General features: G+C 41.7%; 1 protein-coding gene across 2 annotated transcripts in view; it reads left to right on the forward strand.

Moving 5' to 3' along the window:
- XPO5 (exportin 5) overlaps positions 1-25,210 on the forward strand; it is a 57,541-nt gene that overhangs the window by 660 nt on the left and 31,671 nt on the right. Inside the window, exons 2-17 of one of the 2 annotated variants that reach the window (XM_077342754.1) lie at positions 3,733-3,854; positions 5,743-5,815; positions 6,314-6,451; positions 7,246-7,428; positions 8,263-8,304; positions 9,785-9,811; positions 10,300-10,485; positions 12,684-12,760; positions 14,245-14,344; positions 16,268-16,351; positions 16,861-16,986; positions 18,130-18,220; positions 21,288-21,416; positions 21,885-22,000; positions 23,208-23,363; positions 23,971-24,012. In XM_077342754.1, the coding sequence (XP_077198869.1) occupies positions 3,733-3,854; positions 5,743-5,815; positions 6,314-6,451; positions 7,246-7,428; positions 8,263-8,304; positions 9,785-9,811; positions 10,300-10,485; positions 12,684-12,760; positions 14,245-14,344; positions 16,268-16,351; positions 16,861-16,986; positions 18,130-18,220; positions 21,288-21,416; positions 21,885-22,000; positions 23,208-23,363; positions 23,971-24,012 (1,692 nt within the window). The remainder of the gene's footprint in view (positions 1-3,732; positions 3,855-5,742; positions 5,816-6,313; positions 6,452-7,245; positions 7,429-8,262; positions 8,305-9,784; positions 9,812-10,299; positions 10,486-12,683; positions 12,761-14,244; positions 14,345-16,267; positions 16,352-16,860; positions 16,987-18,129; positions 18,221-21,287; positions 21,417-21,884; positions 22,001-23,207; positions 23,364-23,970; positions 24,013-25,210) is intronic. The other variant, XM_077342762.1, reaches the window with a different exon arrangement.

Below are 25,210 nucleotides of genomic sequence, written 5' to 3' on the forward strand. Positions count from 1 at the left end.
CTTGAGAGTGTGGGAAGCGACTGTAAAATGAGCAAGGCTAGTGCCAAGAAAAGGCACGAGGCTTGATGAAGAAGGAGCAGGTTTATGCTTGACACACACACACCCTGCCAGGTCCTCTGTGGTTTTTAACACCACCTTGGTCAGGTGCTATAGAGAAGATTCTTGTAGCGCAACAGTGTTATGTGCTGGTTGAACAACTGCCTGTGAGGTCCCTTCTCTCACATGTATGCAGGGTCACAGCCAGGACACAAAAAGACAAGTCTTAGAAAGTATTTGCCCTCTTTTTGCTAGGAGTTGTGATGTGGTGGTTCAGGAAAGGTGTTGCAGGAGCAGAGCTATTGAATAAGAGTATTCAAACAAGATGTCATTAAAACCAACATGCAAAGAGCAAAAGTGGGAGTGGGGGAATAAAGAAAGCTAATACCATGCGAGTTTATGCAGAATTAAGAGAATAGAAATGGGGCTAGACTTCAGGGAGATACTTCTGAAGGATTTTAAATAAAATATTTGAAATAGTGGTATGAAGTCTGAGGCTCAGGGAGAGCCATTTCTGCAATAACCATCAATCACAAGAGCCACGTTTAATACAGTCCCTGGCATGAGGTAGTTTGGGAGTGGATGCAAGCTAATAAACTGAAGCTTAATCCTCTTGGGCAAGCAGATGACAACAATAGCTAAAACTTCCTTTTATTGATTTCAACTGGAGATTTCTGGGGCAAAAGGATCTGGCCAGTGTGGTGCACGCTATAACACCGTCTACATGGGGCTGCCTTTGAAAAGTGTTTGGAAACTTCTGTTGGTATAGCATGCTGCAGACAGAATGCTAACTGTAGTGTCCATAGGAATTGTATTACTCTAGTCTTGGTTCATCTACACTGACTTCTAGATTGTTTCTGTGCACAATTCAAGGTGCTGGTTTTGACCTTCAAACCCCTATATGATTTGTTACCAGCATTCCTGAAAGGCTGCCTAATCCCTTATAAACCTGCCCAACCATTATAGTCATTTTAATAGGCTCTGCTTCAGTTACCCCGGTGTCTGAGATTAAGTAGGTGGAAACCTATGAGAGGACCTTCTTGGTTATGCCACCAAAGTCATTGAATTCTCTCCAGAAGATTAATCTGTCCCCTTCTGTTGCCATTTTCTGCTGGCATGTGGAAACTTTTTTGTTTAATTTGGCCTTCCCTCAACAATTCCTCAAGAGCCTCTTGTGGCGCAGAGTGGTAAGGCAGCCGTCTGAAAGCTTTGCCCATAAGGCTGGGAGTTCAATCCCAGCAGCCGGCTCAAGGTTGACTCAGCCTTCCATCCTTCCGAGGTCGGTAAAATGAGTACCCAGCTTGCTGGGGGGTAAACGGTCATGACTGGGGAAGGCACTGGCAAACCACCCCGTATTGAGTCTGCCATGAAAACGCTAGAGGGCGTCACCCCAAGGGTCAGACATGACTCGGTGCTTGCACAGGGGATACCTTTACCTTTACCTTTACAACAATTCCTCCTTCCTAAACAATGTTTTTACATTTCATATTCTTATCCATTGTTCTCCTATATATTTGTGAAATCAGTGGCTGGGTGGAGTGAGTCTGGCTGCCCGAGTTGGAATAGGAACAATCGGTGCGGCCAGCAAAGCAAAGCTGGCCACACCCTGATTGGCCCTCGTTTTCCAACTCCCATCCTCTCTCCTTGGCCGCTCGCAGGGAAGGAACATTCCCTTCCCTAGGCTGCAGCAAGCGCTCTCGCTGCCTCGCAGAGTGCTTGCCGTAGCCCGGCAAGCCAGCCACACTGAGGGGGGGGGGGAACCTCCCTTCCTTGGGCCATGCCACGCGCTCTTGCCACGGTGACAGAGCTTGCCACGGCCCAGGGAGCCAGGGAGCCAGGGGAGGCTCCCTTGCCTGGGCTGCGGCTAGCGCACTCACCATAGCCCATGGGGGAGAGCTCTGCAAAGCCCGTTCTTATGAATGGGTTTTGCAGCTAGTATATATATAAATGGTTTCGTATGACTGCCAGCAGCTGTTTTAAGACTAACAAAAGTGCCACTAGAAGCTGGACTCAAACTTTGTTCAGTTACTTCTGACCGACACAGCTACCCACCTGAAATTCTTTTCTGTGTATTTTATCAATATTTTAATTCTTTAAAAAATTGCTTTAATGATGTATGTGTGTAAGGGATGTCAATTGTAATGGTTTTATAATGTTACCAATAGAGAAACCCACTTTAAAAGTGGATGGGGGGCCTGTCCCCCAGCTGTTCTGTTGGGAGGCCAGTGGGGTCTTCTGGTTGACCCTCCCCTCCCCAGCAGTGGCGGGGAGGCCAGCAAGTGTCGTGGGTCTCCCCTGCCAGCATTCCTTCAGAGAACAGGAGAGGCTGCCAAGAGCAACAGGCCTTCTCAAATTTTCATGCTCTTTGCCAAGCACCAGTTTAGTTTTATTTTACAACTTGCTTATTTTTTCCAAGCTTTTGAAGCATTGATTTTGTATAGGTTAATTTATGCTAACCTGATCTTAGATATTTTTGCTTTGTTTTATAATATAGCTACACTGTGTTTATATTGGGTTGAATCCTGCCAATCAATTGTCTGTGCACGAAGTGGATTGATTTTTGCCAGCAATCTTATTAAAATTGTTAATGGGGCATGGTCCCTTGTTTCCCAGGAGCAGCTTATCAGGGGGGTTGGAGAATTCTCATTTGGCTAATAGAAATCATTCAGTCTGTGGAGATTTTCAACAGATGCTTAAATCATTCTGTGTTCCTTATGCTAACATTTAATTATTTTTTACTTTGATGTGTTTTGTGGGTTGTTGTTGATCTGTCTAATTTTTTAAAAGGTTATAAATGGTTTAAATTCATATAGGAGGAGGTAGTGTAGTTTAGTAAAGAGAATATTCTAGCGCAATTTGACAAAAGAGGATGGAAATTGCCAGAGAGATTGCCAACAATGAGAAACTTGTGCGAGAGCTAATGTGACTGTGTAGCCTAGTGCTCAGCATTTCTCTCTATAAAGCATTTAACTCCTGAAAAATATCTGAGGTATGTGTCTATGTCAGCCTTTCTCAACTTTTTTACCATTGAGAACCCCCTGAAACATTCTTCAGGCTTCGATAAATCCTGGACGTGGTGCTATTGTGCAGAACATAGTTGGGAAGCATAGCTTTATACATGCCCACCCAGGGCCCCTCCCCTTCCCACTCCCTCCAGGCCCATCATTGGCCATTTTGGGGGAGGGGACAAATTGACATGACCATATATGGTCTTATCACCCAATAAATGTTTAACAAATTATACAAATACATAAAAAATAACTATCATCCATTCAGGAAACCCTTACTGGGCCACAAAGGAACCCCAGGGTTTCATGAAACCCTGGTTGAGAAAGACTTGTCTAGGGGTTCTCATTAATTGCAACAGATAGTGAAAAAACATAGTAAGAATAATAACATTTTGTGGCATATAGGTACTTAGGCCACAGTTTGTTTTTTAGACCCACTCTATACTTCTGGGCGTAAAGCAAGTTAGACTCAGACCAGTAGCACGTACTTTGTGGAATAAACAAACCATATATTTTCTTTGTATTTTTTTAAAGAACTATGGGAGTTCATGTGTATTTTCTTTACTTCCCAGTATAAAATCAACCTTCTCATGCGTCTACTACTTCAATGTTATTGTATAGAGTTTTGGTGGAAATAAGGTTTTATGTGTTTTTGGTTTTGTTTCTTTTAAAACTTTTCCTTTTTCAGTTTTGTGAAGAATTTAAGGAGAAGTGTCCAATCTGTGTTCCCTGTGGACTGAAGCTAGCAGAAAAAACCCAGACTGCTATTGTTCGGCACTTTGGACTTCAGATTCTGGAGCATGTTGTGAAGTAAGGAAGTTTGTTTGACTCAGGTGATGTGGTATTCCAACTTGTGGAAGTTCTGTTTGCCCTGATTCAGGATTTCATCAGTCACATGCACAAGAACATGTGTAGCTGCTCTATACTGAGTCATCTCACTTGTCTATAAAAGTCAGTATTGTCTGAGAGCCAGCATGGTGTAGTGGTGAAGACTGGCGGGTTCTAATCTGGTGAGCTGGCTTTGATTCCCCGCTCTTCCACATGCAACCAGCTGGGTGACCTTAGGCTAGTCACAGTCCTGTTAGAGCTATTCTCACATAGCAGCTTCTCTCACAGCTCTCAGCCCCACCTACCTCACAGAGTGTCTGTTGTGGGGAGAGGAAGGGAAGAAGATTGCAGCCATTTTAAGACTCCTTTGGGTAGTGAAAAGTGGGGTATAAAATCCAATTCCTCCTCTTCTATGCTGACTGGCACAGTCTTAAGTTGAGGTCTTTCTTATCATCTTCTCTCTCATCCCTTTAAATGGAGATGCCAGGGATAGAACCTGAAACATTCTTCGTGCAAAACAGATGCTTTATCATTGAGCCAGACACCTTCCTCCTTGATTGTCAGTGATCATAATCTTTGGTTATTAATTCATGTATAACTGAATCTGGTGAGTGTTGTAAAATGATCAAATGTGCTGTTCGAACAACAGACTCATCTGTATATTAGCAACAAAAATCATCCCTAGAATATCCCAGGGAGAGGAATTTATGGTGACCTGTCAGCTAAGTAAAGGGAACCTGCATCTCAGTTTTAGTTAGTCATTGGGTTAAGTTGTCAGAGGACCCAAGATGAATCAGTGTTAATTTCTTTCACTGGAGCCTTAACTGCCTTATCCAAACTTTTGAATAACCTTTGCCAAGAAATGTGAGAGATCTTCTTGTGCAAAAATAGGATTAGTAAGCAATATACCTTTTGATTGTGTTCTTAAGATTTCCACATGTAACACATAAAACCTATAAAACATAGCTAACAGCCACTTTCTGTCTGTGTATTGTTCCAGTTATCCATATTTTATAGGTTTTATGTGTAGTTCTTAAAGTTCATTTTATTCGTGTTCTTTGAGTGTGAATTGATTCATTCATATTATCCAAGATGCTCTATTTCATACTGACATGTATCTCAGTGCTGAATAACAAGAACTCTAATGGATACAAATAGAGAAAGGAGGGGGAAGACAGCCTATCGGCCTCTATTTCTCTCTTATACTGTCCCCCCACCCTTGCTAATTCTTGGGGATTCAAGGGAGCCATGGGAAAACATATGTAGGGGTGGAGGGGAGGAGTTTATTGTATGACTGTAGGAGGATGAGGTGAGTGGTTGTGATTGTAACAACTTGGGAGAAAGCATTTATGTTAACTAGTTCTGTGTTAGTTGACTGACCGATTTGATGAATAATCTAGAAATGCCATGTTCTTTTTGCCACTTCATCCCGTCCATGTTCTCTGTGTACATAATGTTGACTCCAGCCCAGTTCTTCAGTTTTGCTGCTGTTACACTATATGGAAGGTACACTGTTTCATCCTATTGTTTAACTATTTCCAGAAGAAAATGCATACTGCCAGAGAATTGTACTGCCTTCTCTCTTTCAGCCTTTCCATTCTAAGAAAAAACCCTGTATTTATTTCCCAAATCTTGTGTGTTATTTATTTATATTTAAAATGTTTATATACTTCCTCTTCTCATGAATCAGGCTGTTTACTAAACATTATAATTTAAGACCAATAAGATAAACGTCACACAACCCCCCTCATCACCCACAAAAGATGCCTGAAATTTATACCCCATTAAAAGCCCTGGAAAATAAATATGGCCTTGTAGAACCTCCTGAAGACTGTAAAGATCTACTGGTGCCTTCTTTGTTATTTGTCAGGTTCCGATGGAACAGTATGGGTCGGCTTGAGAAAGTCTATTTGAAGAACAATGTCATGGGATTGATATCCAGTGTGAGTCTGGCTTTTCATAATGTTAAACTGCTAGAATAACTTTTCAGAGGTTTTGACCTGTTTTATAGAGATAATCAGCTACAAGGTTATCAGCTGTGGAAGAGGCAGGACCTGCTGTAATTTCTAAGAGACAACTAGTAAAACGTATGGGAGGGGACTGTTTCAGTAGTTTACTTCTGAAGAGAATATTATTTGTAATTCTAAAAATATTTTATATTGAATACCAAACCTTAGATTTTTTAATCTGTTGTTTTGTTTGAGTTTAAATTGCTCCATTCAGAGAAATATACGTTCTGTTAAAGATCCATTTAAATTTGAGCAATAATTTTTGTACAAGGAGTCACTTGAGATTTTATGGGCTAGAAGGGCATATTTGCCTAAGTTCATTCAAACTTTTCTTAGTTTTGCTATTCTGCAAATTTTTGCTGTGGAGTAAATATAGGATGACCCAGGAGAGCTGCTTTTGGTTTCATAAAACTTCTGTTGTTTTGTTCACAGGGTACCCAGAATATTTTAGAGGAAGAAAGTCACATAAAGGATGTTCTTTCACGCATTGTAGTGGAGATGATCAAACGTGAATGGCCCCAGCACTGGCCTGACATGCTAAAAGAGCTGGATACACTCTCCAAGCAAGGGGTATGATATGCACCTCATTGTCAAATTGTGGTACTTTTACTGGTCTTGAGTGGGAGATAAAATGAGCTGTGTGTGTTACTGGATATTATCCCATGCCTACATATGCATGGTACATCTATTCCGCTGGCTTCTCTGCCCGACTCTTACCAGGCTGAGACCCTCCCACAGTGTTACAGTCAATTTTAATACTTAAAATTTATTCTTAATTTATTATGGAGCCATCCTAGTTTTTAATGTAAATGTTTTATTGTTCTTAATCTGAAATTTATTTTACACAGGCATTGTATGTACTATTAGATAGATGTAATCTGCCCTGAGATCCCAAAGATAGGGCAGACTATAAATTCCATAATAAATATAAGTAAGTAACAAATAGGTGCTCACTGCTCCCTAAAGACTATAATCCAGGTGGGAGGGAACAGAGATGTATATCTGCTGCTGACCACAGGAAAGGGGGTCTTTTGCCTGCAGAACATCCAAGTAGGAGGTTGTTCTGATTTGAAGAAGGGGTGAGTAGCCATCTTGGACCCTGCGGCTGCCAGGTGAGTGCTGAACATGCAATAATAACCTGGAACCCCTTAAGCAATGTGCCCACTCAATGTTTAACATCAGGTAGGGGATGTTTTAGCAGAGAGACAGAAGGATTCTGTTTCACTGAATTTCTTTTGACTCCTTTGCTTAACGCTGTGCTGTGCTAAAGATATGCTTATGAACTTTTTTTTCTCAATAAATCCTTTATAAATATTTTTGGGGAAAGATTTCAAGCTAAATTTTTCCTTTCCTTGGAACTTTAGGAAACCCAGACAGAGCTGGTGATGTTTATCCTTCTGCGTTTGGCAGAAGATGTAGTGACCTTTCAGACACTGCCAGCCCAGCGACGACGGGACATCCAGCAAACTCTCACTCAGAATATGGAGAAGATCTTTAGCTTCCTGCTCAACACCCTTCAGCAGAATGTTAACAAATACAGACGCATGGTAAGAGATTATTTCCTACTGGTTCAGTAAGCACAGGAAACTTTCAGAAGCTAGCAGCAGTAAGGGTATGGCACCAGTTCTATTGCTGCACTTGAGGAATTCTGCTGCAAGGAAGAAACCATACAGAGGTTCACCAGAAAAAGGCCTCCAGATCCATGAACTCCAAAGGCCTCCATTGAAGATCTGTAGTTCTGGACTGCAGTAGTGTGTTTTAGCTGAACGAGGCCCTTGTTATTCAGTGGTGTTGTCCCAGTTAGCTGGTGCCTGCATGTCTGTTTGTTTGATGAATCAAACCCTATCCCTCCCACCCAATTTGTCCTAAAAGTAGAGTTGTTACTATCCCTGAGGTTGACGTCCCTTAAAAATTAATGTTCATTGAATTAGAAGTGTACACAAAGCATTTGCTTCTTAAGACCATTGTCTCTTAAAAGAAGAGAGAAACAGATCTGGTAAGGCAAGAGAATACAGTAGTAACAAATCTAATTTGTACATGCATATCTTCTTTGGGATTTTCTTTTTCTAATTTGTTTTGGTATTAAGTCAATCAGTGTTGGAAGACTACAGTCTACTGGCCAAAAAAAGCAGATAATTGTTGATTCTTTGACACGTTACCCACAAAGACCCTTGCATAAAGCCTATAAGAGAAAAGGAGGGTTGGGAATAGTTACATCAGTTAGTCTGAACACAGCCATGCTTACTCAGAAGTAAACTAATTTCAGTGCTGTTTATCTCCAAGTTGAGTAAGTATGCTCAACTGAATGAGGTGTGAAATGAGGCGGAGGGGTGAAAGTATGGTTAACATTTGCTAATTGTGGAATCCTCTTAATTGGCAAGGTTGAAGTGCCCCAGGAACAAGATGCCCTCTCTCCTCCACAGGTTAGCACAACTTTTGAGCTGTTTGTGTAGGGGAATCCTTGAGGGTTGGATCTCCTAGCTATCAGTATTACATGTTATGTTTATGGGGAGGCTGTTACCCAGGGTGCTGTTCTCTCATATTATAGACATGCTTGGAGTGATTTGCTGTTATCAGTCCATGTTGGATGGGGAGAGATTGAAGGGCCCGTATGTATGGAACATGAGCTTGTTTTAGCTCTGGAAGCGACAACGTGGAGTTTTAGCAGAGGTGTTTTTTTTTTTTAGTATATTCATACACAGGGAAGCTTAAAAATTCAGGGTTAGAAAGATAATTTGGGACTATGATTAGACCACTTACCTGTGAGATAGCTTGTAGGTATGTGTTGCAGAATACATATGAATCCCTCCAGAGATGGTAATGGGCAGTGGGAGTTGTAGGTTCTCTAGCTCCTGTTATTGGTTCCATCTCAAATCATTGGATTCATTAGGAAAAATAGTTGCTTGGAGAATTGCTTGTATGGAAGTGTTGAGCCAATTCAGGTTTTAAGGATTGAATAAAAGGGGGCATTTCTTCATGTACTTACTGCTGTCTATTACACTCTGACTAGAGAAGCTGGACTTGCTGAAATTCTCCCTTTTATATAACTAGACTAGATATTTTATGAAGTTGTCATTCCCTTAACAAATCTGGACCAAAATCTTTCAATGTTTAAAAAGGCATGATCTTAATTGTGTTTGAGATGGCTGAGACTGTTTAATATATTGTGGCTATATTAAAAATTGATTCCAATAGAAATAAATAATTTGTTATTTAATATTTTATTAGTCTTGTTTTACTGTGTTGCTGTAGCATGTATGGCAGGGTAGGCAAGGATTGCCAACACAACAAAGCTTAAGAAGCTGCTATCCTGCATAATACCTGCTGTCAGTATGGCCAAAGAACTTCACCGTGGCTTCATGCACCCCTGCTGAGTATACTGGTTCACTAACGTATCACTGTGGGCAGCTTCTTGTGTCACAAGAGAAAAGCGTGTAGCTTCTATAAGTGTAGAAGGGGACCTGGTTCAGTTGCTGGCTTCACAGCAATGATAGGAGTCTTCCCTATCAGTGTACTCATTCTTAATACCATGTCTCCGTAACCCTTACACTTTACAGTTTGAATATGTGTGCATCATGTTTATATGATTTGTTCCGGTGGTTTAAGTCTTTCACTATAGAACTACAAATTCCATTAATCAGAAATGGTCCTGCCACTGTTTATAGGACTTTATGACCTGAGCTGGGTCTTGCCAGGAGTAGTTGAACCTTTTTCAGCTCACATCAACCTGTGAACTAAAACAGAGCTGAAGATGAAATTAGATTGGGGGGGATCTCAGCATAGCTTGTGTGCATGTTCAGTTTTGAAAATCAAGCTTTGTGGAAATATCCCATAGCTCTATCCTAACAGGACAAAGCAGAAGCACACGACAGAAGCTCATTCACTGTTTGTTCTCTTTTCCAGAAGATGGATGTATCTCAGGAACCAAAAGTAAGTGAAGCCAGAGAAAGAAGCACAAAACTTTCTATGTATCACGGTGCTCAGGAGCTAGTGGTCAAGTTTGTCCCTAACCTGCTGCAACCCATATAAATTACTATTTAACTTCAATGAGAATGGCAAAGAAAGTGGGGGCATTTTATTTTGTTGGGGGAGGGGGAGGGTCATGTTCCTGATTATTATAGAGTTAGAGGGTAAACTGGACCCTAGTCTCGATTTCATGAGCAAGGACCTTCAGAAAGCGGATCTGACTTGAATTCCTGTTTAGTTTTTCTGCAAGGAAAATGAACTGCTCAGAACACTGATTGGCTTGTATCCAGCTCAAAACCTGGCAAATATTTACAAAAGTGAACTAGTTGGGTTTCCCCCCCTTATAAGGTGTTATCAGTCTGTTCTGCTATCAGGGGTGCCAAACTGTTAGTGAGTATCTATGTGAAATCCTCTGAAATGTGTGTAACCCTTCAACTGCCATCTGTTCACAGGCGCAAGCAAACTGTCGAGTGGGGATAGCAGCACTGAACACTCTAGCTGGCTATATCGACTGGGTGGCCATGAGTCATATCACAGCAGATAACTGCAAACTTTTAGAGATGCTGTGCCTTCTCTTAAATGAGCCAGAGCTCCAAGTGGGAGCAGCAGAGTGCCTCCTGATTGTAGTCAGCAGGAAAGTAAGTTCCTCTTGTGTCTTCCTACATGCTGCTTCACTGCTCCTCATTCCTCCTTGGATTCATTCTTGTTGCATATTAGCTGGGGTTTGGTTACCTTGAAATTTAAAGAATTAAAATCGGTTCTGGTACAGCTACATAAGGGTCTGGGTAGACTTTGGAATGAATAACTAGTGATTAGGATAGTGTTCATACGGGCCTTTCTTTTGCATGTTGCTAAGCGCTTAAAAGCTTCTATGTGCACTTCACCTTGTTTTGTCAATGGACTTCATCACAGGCAGATGGCAAGACTTGGATTGCTCACTAAACAGAATATGGGAGCTTGGAAAGCAGAACCAGCCACTCAGCAATTTCCTTCCCACTACTTTCCCTCTTTGTCTTCCTCTCAAAATACTCCCCAACACTTTAGCAATAGCCTTGACAAGTTTAGCCGTTTTGTGAGGTAAACTCAAGGATGAGTAAACATTCCTTTACTTTGCAGATGTATATGCTACTCTTCCATGCTTCATGTGTCCAGTGCAGCTCACAAAAGATGCAGAGTAGTAAAATCAAAATAAAACAGTAATAGTGAAGCCCAAAAAACAGGGATAAAAATGGCTTACTCAAAGGCCATGTAGGATAGATAAGTTCTTCTGTAGAGACTAGATTCAGTGCAACAAGGAGGCTAAACTAATCTCCTATGGCAGAGAGTTCTGTTATTTGGGGCAGAAGAATAGAAAGTTCTCACTGGAATCCCTGCTGGATGATCTTAAAACAGTAAGGGTTCCTGTAGCGAAGCTGTCACTGTGAATGGTTTTTGAGGCCTTAACTTTTGAGATACAATGCTGGTTTAGTTTGGCTTTGTTGATTTTAAGTTCATAGAATACAAGAGGTTTTTATGCATGGAATGAGTCGGTGGCTGGTGTAATTCAGGAGCAAACATAAGGCCTTGAAGTTGTATCTTGCCTATTAAGGCTTCTTATTTCTTATTTATTTATTTATTTAGATTTTTATACCATCCTTCCCTACAGCTCTGGGTGGTTTACATAAAACATTTTGAAACATTTGCATAGAACACTCTCAAAATCAATATAACAATAACAATAACATACCAACTAGAACAGTATTTTATACAATACTGTTGTATAAAACAATAACTTTGACACTCCTTCAGTAGGCTCGGTCCCTCAGTCGGGGGGGGGGGGACCTGTAGATGTTATGGGGCAGTCGGCCTCACCAAATGCCTGGTGGAAGAGCTCCCTTTTGCAGGCCCTGTGGAATTGTGGAAGTTCTGGCAGGGCCCTGATCTCTTCGGGGAACTCATTCCACCAGGTGGGGGCCAGGATTGAAAAGGCCCTGGCCCTTGTTGAGGTCTGACGTGCCTCTTTAGGGCCAGGGATCCACAGCCTGTTGGAAGTGGCAGAGCGTAGCGCTCTTCTGGGGGTATAGGCAGGGAGGCCTATCTCTCAGATACACTGGGCCCAGACCGCATATGGCCTTAAAGGTGATTACCAAAACCTTAAGCTTAATCCGGAATTCAACTGGGAGCCAGCCGAGTTCTTGGAGTACCAGCAGGATATGAGATCTCCATGAGAGTGAGAATCCTGGCTGCGGCGTTCTGCACCAGTTGTAGTTTCCAGATCAAGGATAAGGGTAGGCCTGCGTAGAGCGAGTTGCAGAAGTCCAGTCTAGAGGTAACCATCGCATGGATCACTGTGGCTAGGTGCTCTGGTTCCAGGTAGGGTGCTATTAGTTTGGCTTGGCGGAGGTGGTAAAATGCCAGCCGTGCTACCTTTGTGACCTTGGGCTTCCATTGTAAGGGAAGCATCCAGGATCACGCCCAGGTTCCTAGTGGAGTGAGTCGCTAGGAGCTGCACATCGTCCAGGGTGGGCAGGCTCACTTCCTCCCATGGTCCCTTCCTATCCAACCACAGGACCTCCTGTATTGTGCAGCTTTATTCTGACTCCATTTGTCAATTCATCAAGTGGCTGGTTATTTAGAAATTCTTCCAAGCCTTACTTTTGGCTGCCCCTTCAAATTCAGTTTGCAATCGATAGTGTCAGGTAGATGAAGGAAAGATTGGAATAATTTAGTGAGAATCTTCTGCATGTTCGCATGAGAGGTTGCCAGATGTTAGTTGTAGACATCTTTTGGTCCCTCATCAGTACTGAAAATTCCTTTGTATATGCTGTAGTAAAGATTTCCTTTGCTTTGTACCTAGGGGAAACTGGAAGACCGCAAGCCTTTGATGGTTTTGTTTGGGGACGTTGCCATGCATTATGTCCTCTCTGCTGCCCAGTGAGTAGTACAGTCCTGCTGCTATGAACATGTGGTGACTTAGAAATAGAAAGCTTTCGGTGACAAAATGGTTCCCTGCTTCCCCAAATCTTAAATAACTGCCATTGGTTTAAGGGTGGACAGAACTCCATCCTAAGGCATTAATTCACTTGCAAGCTTTCCAGACTTATATTTGAAGCATTAATAGAGGAGGCAGAGTTTCCTGACAAAAACACATTTTGAAGTATCTTCGAACCATCATTGCATAAAAGTCTGCTATACTTTGGACCTTTTTGCTGAAAAGCACGCAAGATTTTCTACCCAGGGGAGGAATGAGAAATATTTGCTGGCTGAGAATTCTGCCTGGCATGTAACAAACAATATGAATATATTACAGGACCAGAACCAGAGCAGATTAAATACAGTATTTTCTGGCGTATAAGACTACTTTCCCCCCCTGAAAAACATGCCTGCAAGTGGGGGGGTCGTCCTATACGCCGGTTGCACTTCAGTTGGGATAGACATAGTTGTCCATAGTGGCCCATAGTACTGTAATGTAAAGAAACAAACTCTATATTTTGAGTGAAAATGTTGGGGGGTCGTCTTATACACCGGCAAATACGGGTATTTACCCCTCTGTTGAAAATTGGAAAAAAAAATGTGTACAACTGTGTGTACCTGTATATTGACCTAAGGAAGATCAGTATGATCGAAACACATTAAGTCTGCACTTGTTGACATTAGTGGTGCACACTTTGGGATGCTTTAGGTGTGCCCAGCAGATAAGATTTTTAAGGGTTTTTAAACACATGTAGCTCTGATCATAAGTTGTTTATATTTTCCCCTAACTTTTGTGTTTCTCACCTGATTTCCAAGTTGGGTTTTTGTTTCCCTTTATTTGTGGTCATAGAATGCTAAAGCCTTAATGAACATAGTGAGCCTTTCAGACTTTATATTTGAAGCCTTGAGAGGAAGCAGATTTTCTGACAAAAGCAAGTTCTGAAGTTTCCTTGAATCATCACTGCATAAAAGCATGCTCTACTTTGAAGTCTTCAATGCCTCATGAGAAAAAACTCCAGTTTCTCACCTCTGATTTTACCTGTTCAAGCCAGATAGTTTTTTAAACAAATTTTGTTTTAAAAACAGTCCTTTTTCATATATTTTACAAGAAGAAACTTTTTAAAACTTTGTTTTACACATGGAGTCAAACAAATATAGGCTGCCTTGGTGGTGTTAGAAACATTTTATTTGTCTGCCAGGGGTTCCACAATGTTCTCATAAGAGGTTGATTCATATGCTACTCTTGAGCCAGCTTTGCCAAGAGTGGCGGGTAATAATTGCAAATAATAATAATAGTAATTGCAAGGTGATTTCACCTTGTCAGTTTTGTACAGCCTTTATTTCATATGTCCCCTTTTGTGGTCTAACATACAGAAAATGTCATTTGTGGCACTTATCGACACACAGCTTTTCATGGAAGTTCTCCCATTTTCTTTACTATTCAGGACAGCAGATGGGGAAGGTCTGGTGGAGAAGCACTATGTTTTTTTGAAGAGACTTTGTCAAGTCCTGTGTTCTTTGGGCAGCCAGTTATGTGCATTGGTGGCAAGTATCCAAAATGGGGTCTTTTTTTGGTGGTATTATATTGTCCTAGTTCCCAGTTTGATCTGTTGCACACAGCTTCATCTCTTTCCAGTAAATATACCAACAAGAATTATTAGAAGATATTCTTCAGTGGTTATAACATTCAAATGAATATTGCTGACTTCTAAATATTATTGTAGTGTATCTCCCCTAGGGGCTTGCCTAGAGACTTCTTAAACTACTGCTTCTTCTCATACTCTCATTTTACAGTGCCCACTTAATCTGCCCACTTAAATGTACTACAGTGATACTGAAACACTCACAGCAACATTCTGCCCTTTCTTGAGGAGCACACTTACCAATTCTCTGGCATGAATGTGGTTTGTAGGGGCCTGGCCAGACACTAATGTGGGCCAGCAGGTACTATGTTTGAGGGAGGGAGAGGACTGGCTGAATGGTTCCTGCCCTTTTCAAGCTGTGTTTCAAAGGCTGACCTCTGGTCTTACAGGGCTTAGTGCTGGAAGACTATTGTAATGCCAGAGCTTCATTGTGGAATATGTGAAATAGTGTCTGAGTACTTGCACAGTGCCATTCCATCGTCATCAACTACAGCCAGCCCTTACATTTCCAAGATTAGAACTCCACGCTTGCATTTTAGAAATTAGACTAGCAGTTGGTCATGAGTTCATTGTGATGCAGTGGTTAGAGCAGGGATTCCCAACCAGGAGTCCATGGACCCCAGGGGGTCCACAGAAGCTCTTAAAGGGGTCCACAGGAGCTCTTAAATGCTGTGGTATTGGGGAGGGGCAATCAGGCTGTCTTCCCAGCCCCTACTTTTCTTAACTACATAAGGCAGAGTCACCATAGTAGTAGTAAAGGCAGTGGGAAGGATCAAAAGGAGGGCTAAGGGAGGACAGTGATGTTTCTTCTGAGGGTGTGGCAAGGGGTGTGGCCAGCTGACATCACTTCTAGGGCTCCTCAAAATCTGAAAAATTATTTTGGGTCCTCTTCTATGATACAAAGACTGAAAAAGGCTGGGTTAGAGTATCAAACTAGGATCTGTAGGTTGTGGGTGGGGGTTCAGATTTCTACACTGCCATTGGTGCATGTTAGATAACATAGAGCCAGTCATTCTTGATCTAAGCTAGAGTTTGGTATAGTGGTTAAGAGTGGCAGACTAATCTGGAGTTTGATTCCCCGTTCCTTCACATGCAGCCAGCTGGGTGAACTTAGGCTACTAGAGCCATTCTCACAGAGCAGTTCTGTCAGAGCTCTCTCAGCCTTCTGTTGTGGCGAGAGGAAGGGAAAGCAGTTGTAAGCCACTTTGAGACTCCTTTGGCTAGTGAAAAGTGGGGAGTGTAAAAACCTACTCTTCTATCTCACAAGGTGTGGTTATTGCTGTGAAGATAAAGTGGAGGAGGGCAGAATGATATAAGCTGCCTTGGGGTATAAATAAAAATGAACATAAACAAACTCTTCAGAAATGTAACTACTATGTCCTTTTAAGTATGTGCTGAGTTCAGATCTTTGATTGGCTTCATGGAGGATTTCTAAGTTAATTAGAACACTCCCAACTTAGAAAGAAACAATCCAAATACAATTATTTATTGGCTGCTGTACTGTAGTTCTACCCTCCCTATGTTTTCCAAATGGTTATATTCTTTCTCCACTCTGCCAGGTGTGAATTGCGATGACTGACAGCCAGTAGCTGTTAAAAAAAACTTAGCTCATCAAGTCTGCAGTGCTCATAGGTCTCATAGGTCAGCTAGGATATTCAGTGGGGTGGGAATAACCTTATACTGAACTGTGTGGCTGAACAGTGCAAATAAACACACACCCCAGTTGACTCGAGGCAGTATGCTCTTGTGCAGCTTCCGTATGGTTGTCCATCATTTGAATCCTTCCCAGGTTTCCAGGGCCTCACCTCCTCTCTTCTCTAAACAGGGCTCTGATACAGATGTGGAAACACCAGCCAACTTTGGAAAGTATCTTGAGTCCTTTTTAGCTTTCACAACCCATCCCAGCCAGGTACGTGAATGGGAAGTATAAAATTAAGTATAGAATGAAAGCCATATAGGCCCGATGTTCTGGGGGGAAATGTGCTTGTGGTGTATTTAGATACTGCTACATTTTTTAAATCCACATGGATTTCCTTGGCTTAAGGAAATGCTTTGGGGACAGTATAACTCTTAATCTGGAGCACATTTGTGCTGGTAATGAGTGTTAGACACCTTGGCCTTCTCCATTTTCTGCTCTAAAAAACTTGAACATAACATGGTATGCGGTTTTTGATAGCATTCATCCAGGTCCAGTTTTTAGTGACTCATGGGGATGTAAATTTTGAATAGGAGTTCTTGGGTTTCTTGTCTTGTCCTCTGAATATTAGGATTATTATTCTTTGGTTTAATTTGGTATTAGACTATAAGCAGTATCTAGGAGGGGAGGCCAGCAGTGGTCACTGTGGTGATTTCAACATCTGAGTTCATTTTTTCAGTTAATAGCTTTCTAGTCCGATGGATTCTTTGTTTTCCCTCTAGTTCTTACGGTCGTCCACCCAGATCACATGGGGAGCTCTTTTTCGGCATGAAGTCTTATCACGTGATCCTCTGTTGCTGGCTATGATATCAAAATATCTGCGGGCATCTATGACTAATCTAGTCAAGGTACAGTAGTATGAAAGTCTTTGGTTCTGAATAGTGTCATGTGCCATGCCTGGCTCATGTCAGTATGGTTGTTTTGTCCTGGGCTTGAGTTGTACTCCTAGGAGATGTCCCTCCCTTCCTGCCGCATCCAGTATTTCCAAGCTCTCTGCATTTCAAAGAGCTCTTTGCCTTGCTAATTCCTTACTTATGTTCGAGAATAGTATGCATAACAATCCCGCTAGTTCCTCAACACTTGCATGCTAACCAGACAAACTGTCTCCTGTTTTCACATTATAACTGAACAAGCGAACAGAATGCGGGTACTTTCATGGTTAAATCTGGTTATTTTGGACTGCACTTCTGTGGTCATGACAGATAGTAATGTATGCACACACACGTGTGTATTTGTTCTAAGATTTTTTTAAGCTAGATATATGCCAAGTTGTCACAGGGCAAATTTCTCCCTGTTCCTCTTCAACAGGAGTCTTGAATTGGCCAGAGAACAGAATGCTGCCCCCTTCAAATCCGTGTCTCACATGAAATTGTGTGCTTCATAGCTGCAGTACAGATTGACTCTACCAGGCGGTTTGTTTCTGTGAACTTTAGTTGCAGGCCTCTGAAGGTTCTGTTCCTTTAATTCTATGTTCACTGATGAGGCAAGGAACAGATTAGTATAGGGCACAGGAACATTTTCCCCCTAGTTTTTTGCTAGTTATGCTTTGGGTGCTTGAAACAATGTTTTTTTCTTGATGAGATCTTACTAGAACACTTGTGAAAATTCTACTGTAAAGGGAATTATGTACATTGCATTTTTAAACCAAACGTTTGGTTGCGGCCAGTGATCCTATAACTTCAGTGGGCCCACCCTGTAAAAACACCCCCCACCGAAACATCACTGAGCAGAGATTATGCTGGAAATATGTGGACTCCTAGTTATGGAGTGTGTTTTAAATATGTTTTTAAATGGTTTTATAATGCCTATTAACTTGATTATTGTTAATGTTTATTGTTGTTCACTGCCCTGAGCCAGATTGCCAGGAGGGTGGTATACAAATCAAATAAGTCAAATCAAGAAATAAAATACTTCAATGTCTGAATTCTTTTTGAGTGGGGAGGTATACAGTGTGTGTTACACTTCTAAACTCATGCCCTTTTGCTTTGCAGGTGGGCTTTCCTTCCAAGACGGACAGTCCCAGCTGTGAATATTCTCGCTTTGACTTTGACAGCGATGAAGATTTTAACTATTTCTTCAACTGTAAGTCCCTGTTACTACAGGGAAGCACTTTCTACTTTTAGGGTGGCTCAGTGTCTTCCACATTTAGTTCTAGCTAGCATTATCAGACCTTTTCAAATGCTGTAGCACGATTTGGCCTTGAAGAACTCACTTGTGTTTGGTGAGGTTTCTCTTTGTCTTAGAATCTGAAGACTTGATTCTGGCCCTCATTCCTATTTTTATGGGATTAGGAAGCAGCACTTATCCATCCGTCCATCTAAAGAACCTGCTGCTTTGCCTAACATAGTTATGCATGATGGTGATAGATGCAAGAGACAGAATCTCGCCAAAAGAAACAGCCCCTTCATACTTTAGACATGCATCTAATGAAGGGGATTCTAGTCCACAAAAGTTTAAGCTAGGATAAAAGCTACCTGATCTAAGGTTTCACAAGACCTCTGTTTGTTATGAGCCAATTTAGATGTGCTGCAAGTCCCTACACATTCCTATCTCAATAATTTTTGAATGCATCCGGCTAGTAGGGTTCATATAGCATTCCTACAGCCCTCACTGTGAATACATTCATCTTGTGCAGGTCCACCTGAAGGCAGTAACAATTGTAATTCCATCAAAACTTATGCAGCCATGGCTTTTCAGATTCACACTTTTTTCCTGATTTAGTATCCAAGTTTTGAACCAAGCAGATGAGGAGCTGTCATCTGGGCATCCCTTGTGGCACTCTGTGTGGCTGTCCTGCAAAAAGTGCTTCCACTTTTAGCAGTGGGTAGTTTCAGTTGGGTAAGCCATTTAGTCTGAAGCAGCAGAACCAAGTTTGAGTCTTTTAAGACCAACAAAGTTTCATTCAAGGTGTAAGCTTTCATGTGCGTGCATACTTCTTCAAATCCAGTGAAACAGAAATTCTTCAACCATTGCATATAGGAGGGAAGAGTTCATTGCCAGGAAGGGCTAGTTGGTCAAGATGCATAAGTAATCGGGCAATTATATCTGAAATTGAATTAAGACAGTTGAGTAAGATCTGTGAATGTCAGTAAATTAGCACACAAGTAAAAGAGTTAATAAACAGATGTGAAAACAAAGTTTGAGTGCAGTAGCACCTCCAAGACCAACATAGTTCAGTCCTGGGTATAAGCAATAACTGAAAGCCGTAGCATGTAAAATTCTTCAGATATGTTGAAACAGATTTCCTAAATGTTACATATAGGTAGGAGGGGTTAGTTGCCAAGAAGGGCTAATTTGAATCAAAATGCATAAATAACTGAGCAATAAATACAGCTAAGATTGGTGTAACACATTTGGTAAGACATGAATAACAGCAAAGCAAACATGTGAGAATTGAATTTGAATCCCTAAGAACAACAAAGGTTAATTTCTGTGTATATCTGAGTGACTTAACTTGTGTAGTGAGATAAGAAACCAACATCTCTATTAAGCTCTAGGGATTCTGTTGTCCTGTAGCAAGCTCCTGTTCCAGTCAGTTTCTGAAATTCCTTTGCAATAAAACAGCTACTTTGAGGTTACCCATTGACTGCCATGGAAATATAAAATGTTATCCTACAAGTTTCTTGTCCAATTTTGTACATTTATTCTCTGGTGTAGGGTTTGACCTGGTTTCCCTATGTAGAGAACTGAAGGGCATTTTTTGCATTTAATGGTATATACAGTGTTAGAAGATCAGCAAGTGAATGAAACTGAGATGGTATCAATGTGTTGTTAGGTCCAGTGATTGTGCTGTCTGGTTGTATGGGGCCGCAAATTTGGCACCTGGATTTATTGCAAACTCTGGTACCAGCATCCATGTTCGAATTAGATGCTGTATTATTGTGGGTTGTTTGTTACAGATTGGGGGCTGTCTGTGTGCAAGAAAAGGCTTGCCCCAGAGAGGCTCATTTGGCCTCAACCAGAGCCAGGGCTTTTAAATGAGCTCCCCAAAGAGATCAGGGCCCTGCCAGAGCTAGAATAATTCTGCAGAGCCTGCAAAATGGAGCTCATCCACCAAGCTTTCAGTCAAGGTCAATGAAACAACTCGACCAACTAGAGCCCCCAGAGGCCCCTCCTACCACCAACTGTGGCCAGCAGATGCTCAGGGCAACTCCTGATCCGGCAATACTCTCAGAAAGAATTGTATTACAGTTGTGCAGTTTACAGTTACACAGTTGTAAAATTATAATGTTTACTGTTAGAAATGTCATACGTTCATATTCATGATGCTTTCTCTGTATTGTACTACAAGTCTTCATTGTAAACTCCCCTGAGCCTCGAGTCCCCGAGCCTCCCTCCTTCAACCATCACTGCAGACTCACCCATCCCACTGGGCCATCAGTATGTGTTAACTTATTGCTCTCCCCGGTGTTTTTGTTATTTATTGTAATTGTGTTATTATAAAATAAAATGAGTTATTTGTATCATTACTGTTTGATATAAACCATCCTGAGACTTTGGGGAGGGCAGTATATAAATATAATAAATAATAAATAAATGAATAATAAAATAAAATACTTGTGAAAGGGATTTGTCATTATCTAGTAGAGGTTGTAAGTCACTGATGATGCGTTGAACTGTTTTGAGTTGAGAGCTGTATGTGACCACTCATGGTGTTCTGTTATTGTCTCTTTGGGGCCTGACTTGCAACAGGTTTTCTCTGGGAGACAAACCTTTTCTTCCACACAGACAGCTCCACAATTTCAAACAACTCCTTATCCAAAATAATACATCCAATTCGAACAGAGATACTTGTGCCAGAGCTTGCAATAAACCAAATTACTGCCATTCACAGCTCTTACCAAATGCCTAATCCAATCTCAGGTATAACTGCCTACTGCTTTGCACAGTGGCAGTATCGTAGCCAATGAGGTACTAGGATCTTGACTCTAACTAGCCTCTCCTGGCAACTAACCCCTTCTCCTATTCTCTCTCTTGGCTGAGGAAATTCTGATTGACAGTATCTGGAGAAATGTGCTTGTAAAACGAAAGCTGATACCTTGAATGAAACTTTGTTGGTCTTCAGGTTGCCACTGGACTTTGTTCAGCAATGGGTAGTGCTCTTCTGTTGCATGCAAACTGGTTTTTTTCTGTTCAATTTCCTTGGCAGCTTTCCGTGCCCAGCAAGGAGAGGTGATAAGGATGGCATGTCGGCTGGACCCGCGGACTGGTTTTCAGATGGCTGGGGAGTGGCTGAAATACCAGCTGTCCTCTCCTGTTGATATTGGCCCCATGAACTGTAAGTTTCATTAATAAAGGAGAAAAAGGACTCTGTCTCCTAGCAGTGGGGCACAGCTAACTTTTCTTACACTTGCACAGACAGTTCTTATTGAAAATGTTCCAATTGGTAGGTGCAGGAGCAAGTGGGTGGGTAAGGATCCAACCGTGACCTACCTTTGGTGCTTCAGCTGAGAGAGGAGAAGCTCCAAGCTATTTTTTATAAATGTTTGCTTTTTAGTGAAAACAGCTTTTTAAAAAAATGCCAGATTCAAATGTATTTTCCTTCCTGTAGAATCTAATCAGCTGGTTTGTTCTTATTGCAAATGAAAATATCCCTCTTGTCTCTAATAAGATCACAGTGTGTGGGATTTTTCGGGGAACTTTTTGCATTATCAACTGGTGTGGGAAAGTAAATTTCTATGGGGGGGGCTTATGTTGCTACAACTCCAGGGCTGTTTCAGCTTTCTCCTTTTTCCTCTTCTCCTAGCTAAAACTGGGGAAGGCCTCTGCTCCATCTTTTCTCCTTCCTTCGTACAGTGGGATGCTATGACCTTTTTCTTGGAGAGCATCATTAGCCCAATGTTCCGGACGCTGGATAAGGAAGTATGTAGCCCAGGTCTTTTAGGTGTTGTCTTCTGGATGGCAAATAACAAAGTTGTCTCGTAAGCAAGTCCTTGAGAGCATGAGCCAGCAGTAGTCAGAGCTGGATGTTTTTATGTTATATTGTGTTCCTTGGGAAATGTCTGTTTAAAGGTAATGTTCTAGGGTAGCTTTTTAAAATGAAGATTAAAAGCTGGGGAAATTGTAGGTGCTTAATTTGATAGCACCAGTTATGTGACTGGTAAACCTTATGCATCACATTGATAATCTAGGGATGTTCAGCCTCAAATGAATACGTCTTTGCCAGTTTCCTCTCTGTTAAGGCTGATTTAGGAAGTGCCCAAATAATCAAGACTGTTCATATGATATGGAGCACTCAAAAGTTACCAGTGCAGTGTAGAAATGGGCACTTTTGTGGCAGTAGCTACATCACAGAGAGAATGTATTTGCCGCACACCCAGGCCTCTGCTGCTACACAACTGCTAGAAGAATAAAATATAGGGTGACGTTGAACATGTGAGTCTAGAGGCAAAAATAAGCTTCCCAAAGTCCTTCATCCCCACAAAAGGAGCAAGGGCAGGGTCTCCAGTGTTTTAAAATGTGTCCGTTACAGTATGGATGCTGTAGGACTGTGTCTTGTACAGCCAGAGAAAGCAGTTGTCCTCAGCATGTGCTTCTCCCTGCTTCTAGAAAGTTTTCAGATACAATGGAGGCAGGTGTTTTTTGAGAGTGCCTCATAAAATCCATTTCCTGGTGGAAACTCTTAATAGCCTGGTGATTCCAGGGACTGAACACTAACTGTGTTGCTGAAGGTAGAACACCATACTGAATGATTTAGTAGGTGCTAGTGGCTTCCCTGATTCTGCTAAATGTTTTGTACTCTGCACAAGCTGATTGCTGAGAGCTCTCCAGGAAAAGAAATGACAACATACAGTGCAAAGTAAACCTGAATGTCCAGTAAGCTCAAACTTCCCTTGTCACAGCACTGAATTTTACACTCCCACCCAAGCATGTTGTCATAATCTGCCAGTTGTGTTTGCTTCAAGAGTATAACAGTGCGGGTATGGTGGTTGGAGGATCAGGATTGTCAGATCTTAGCCAAAATTCTTAGTTCAGAGTCAGACTTCAGGCTTTGTTTGGGGAGGAAATTTCGGCATTCTAAAAGCCACAATGGATTGAGCATTGCTCATTTCCCTTTCTATTGTTACAGGAGATTCCCGTTTCTGATGGTATAGAGCTGCTACAGCTGGTTCTGAGTTTTGAAACGAAGGATCCGCTCATCTTGTCTTGTGTCCTGTCTAATGTCTCTGCACTCTTTCCGTTTGTCACTTACAGACCAGAATATCTGCCAGAAGTTCTTTCCAAGGTTAGCGCTTCTGCACTGTCTCTGAGACAGAACAGGCTTAGAGACATAATACTGTGCAGTCCTTACTATTGAGCATTTTATAGAGTAGCACTAAGAACACTACAAATGTTGTTGTGACTGGCCCACAACAGTTGTTCAGAGGGCTTACTGAACTTGTGAGATTTATTGGGTTGGGGATTACTCAAGACAGGACCCAAGATGGGGAGAACTCTGCTGGATGGCTGAATGGTGGTTGGTTAATTTACTTATTTGGTACATTTTTATCCCATCTTTCCTCTAGCAGACTTGGGGCAGCATATATCGGTCTCCCTGTGTCTGTTTTATCCTTGCTCATTTTTTTAAAAAAGGAAAAAGCAAAATTGTGAAGTGTATAGCCAGGGAATCAATGTAAAATCTGAATACTGTGTTGTTCTTCTTGCTGGTAAAAGGTGCCTATCACATGATGAAACCCTCATCATTTTCTGAAGTCTTGTGTAATATTGGAAAGAGGAACAACAGAACCTGATAAAAGAATGTTTATGGATGTGTGCAGGTCATAGTTTGACTACTATTGGGCATTTAGGAAAGAATGGCTACTAATACATGAGTTTTCTTCTTGTTCCCTTAGCTTTTTGCATCTGTTACTTTTGAGGTTGTAGAAGAAAGCAAGGTACGTACATCTGAATTATACTGCACTAAAATATTTGGTGAGATTTCTTACAGGATCACATAGCAAGGCAGGATTTTTCTGATTCTAATGATGAGGCAAAGTGCCTCTGTGGCAAGCTCAGTCAGTGCTGTTGTAGCCAATGGATTATAGTACATAGTGGAGCTGAGACATTTTTGGCTAAAATTCAGTATCACAAAAAGGTACATGAATACACTATATACCTTGGGAGGTGAATTTCAATATTAGCCATGTGCATCTTTTAGCTCACATCTGCACATAGTATTATGTACAGAAATGGTTGCTCCTGTCCACCACGGAGTGATGATGGAAACCGTATCTCAGAAAGTGCATTCATCCTATAATTAGGGAACATCCAATCTTTCTTTTTCAGAAATTTGCTACGAGTCCCAAACTGTGTGGCAAATCATACACTTGTCGCAGAAGTTGGCCAACAGAGTCTAGAAGCCCGGGCTTGGTTTCAGTCCTTTAAATACTGGTTAAATGTTCATTTCCATGCTCAAACGGGTAGTTTGTTAATTAACCTTTTGAGTGACCCTTATTCTTTCAGCTGGCTGGGCAAAATGTCAAAGAAACTTCAAATTATGGATCTAGACATCTCAACCCTTAGCATGCAAGTTGAAAGGACTGTTACCCAAAATGTTCTCCCACGCGTCCTGTGACACGCGGGTTCAAGTTGTGGGGAACAACTGGCTTAGCTTTTTGAAAGGTTGGGTAACTTAGAGTTATAGGATAGTTACCAATGTCTACGAGGTAAATTACACCTGTGAAAGGACTCAAGGTGGACAAATCAATATGTTGCAAAAATAACAGTCTTTATTAAAGTAAGAAAAATAATAAAAAGCATAAAATACACTAACACACTAACATAGGGAAAGTAGGGAGTGGGGACAAGAGGTTCAGTATAGTTACCTTCCGTCGAGTAGAGAGGCAAGAGAGCAGCGACACGTCCTGCGTGAAGGGAGATTTCCAAGTGTCCCAAGGTGAAAAAACTCAAAGTGACGGCCTCGGGCCACTATTTTTATGGGGTCCCAAAGGGGAGGGGACCCAAGACTGGGGCATGGGCGGTGTAGGTGATTGGACAGGAGGGGTGCATGTGGGTGGACATGCAGTGTGCATGCGATGGGGTCTTCCCAGGGTCACTACATTGAGAAATGTCCTTGCCAGGACAGGAGATGGG

This window comes from Paroedura picta, chromosome 1, assembly GCF_049243985.1.
Source record: "Paroedura picta isolate Pp20150507F chromosome 1, Ppicta_v3.0, whole genome shotgun sequence".
In the NCBI taxonomy this organism is placed as follows: domain Eukaryota; kingdom Metazoa; phylum Chordata; class Lepidosauria; order Squamata; family Gekkonidae; genus Paroedura; species Paroedura picta.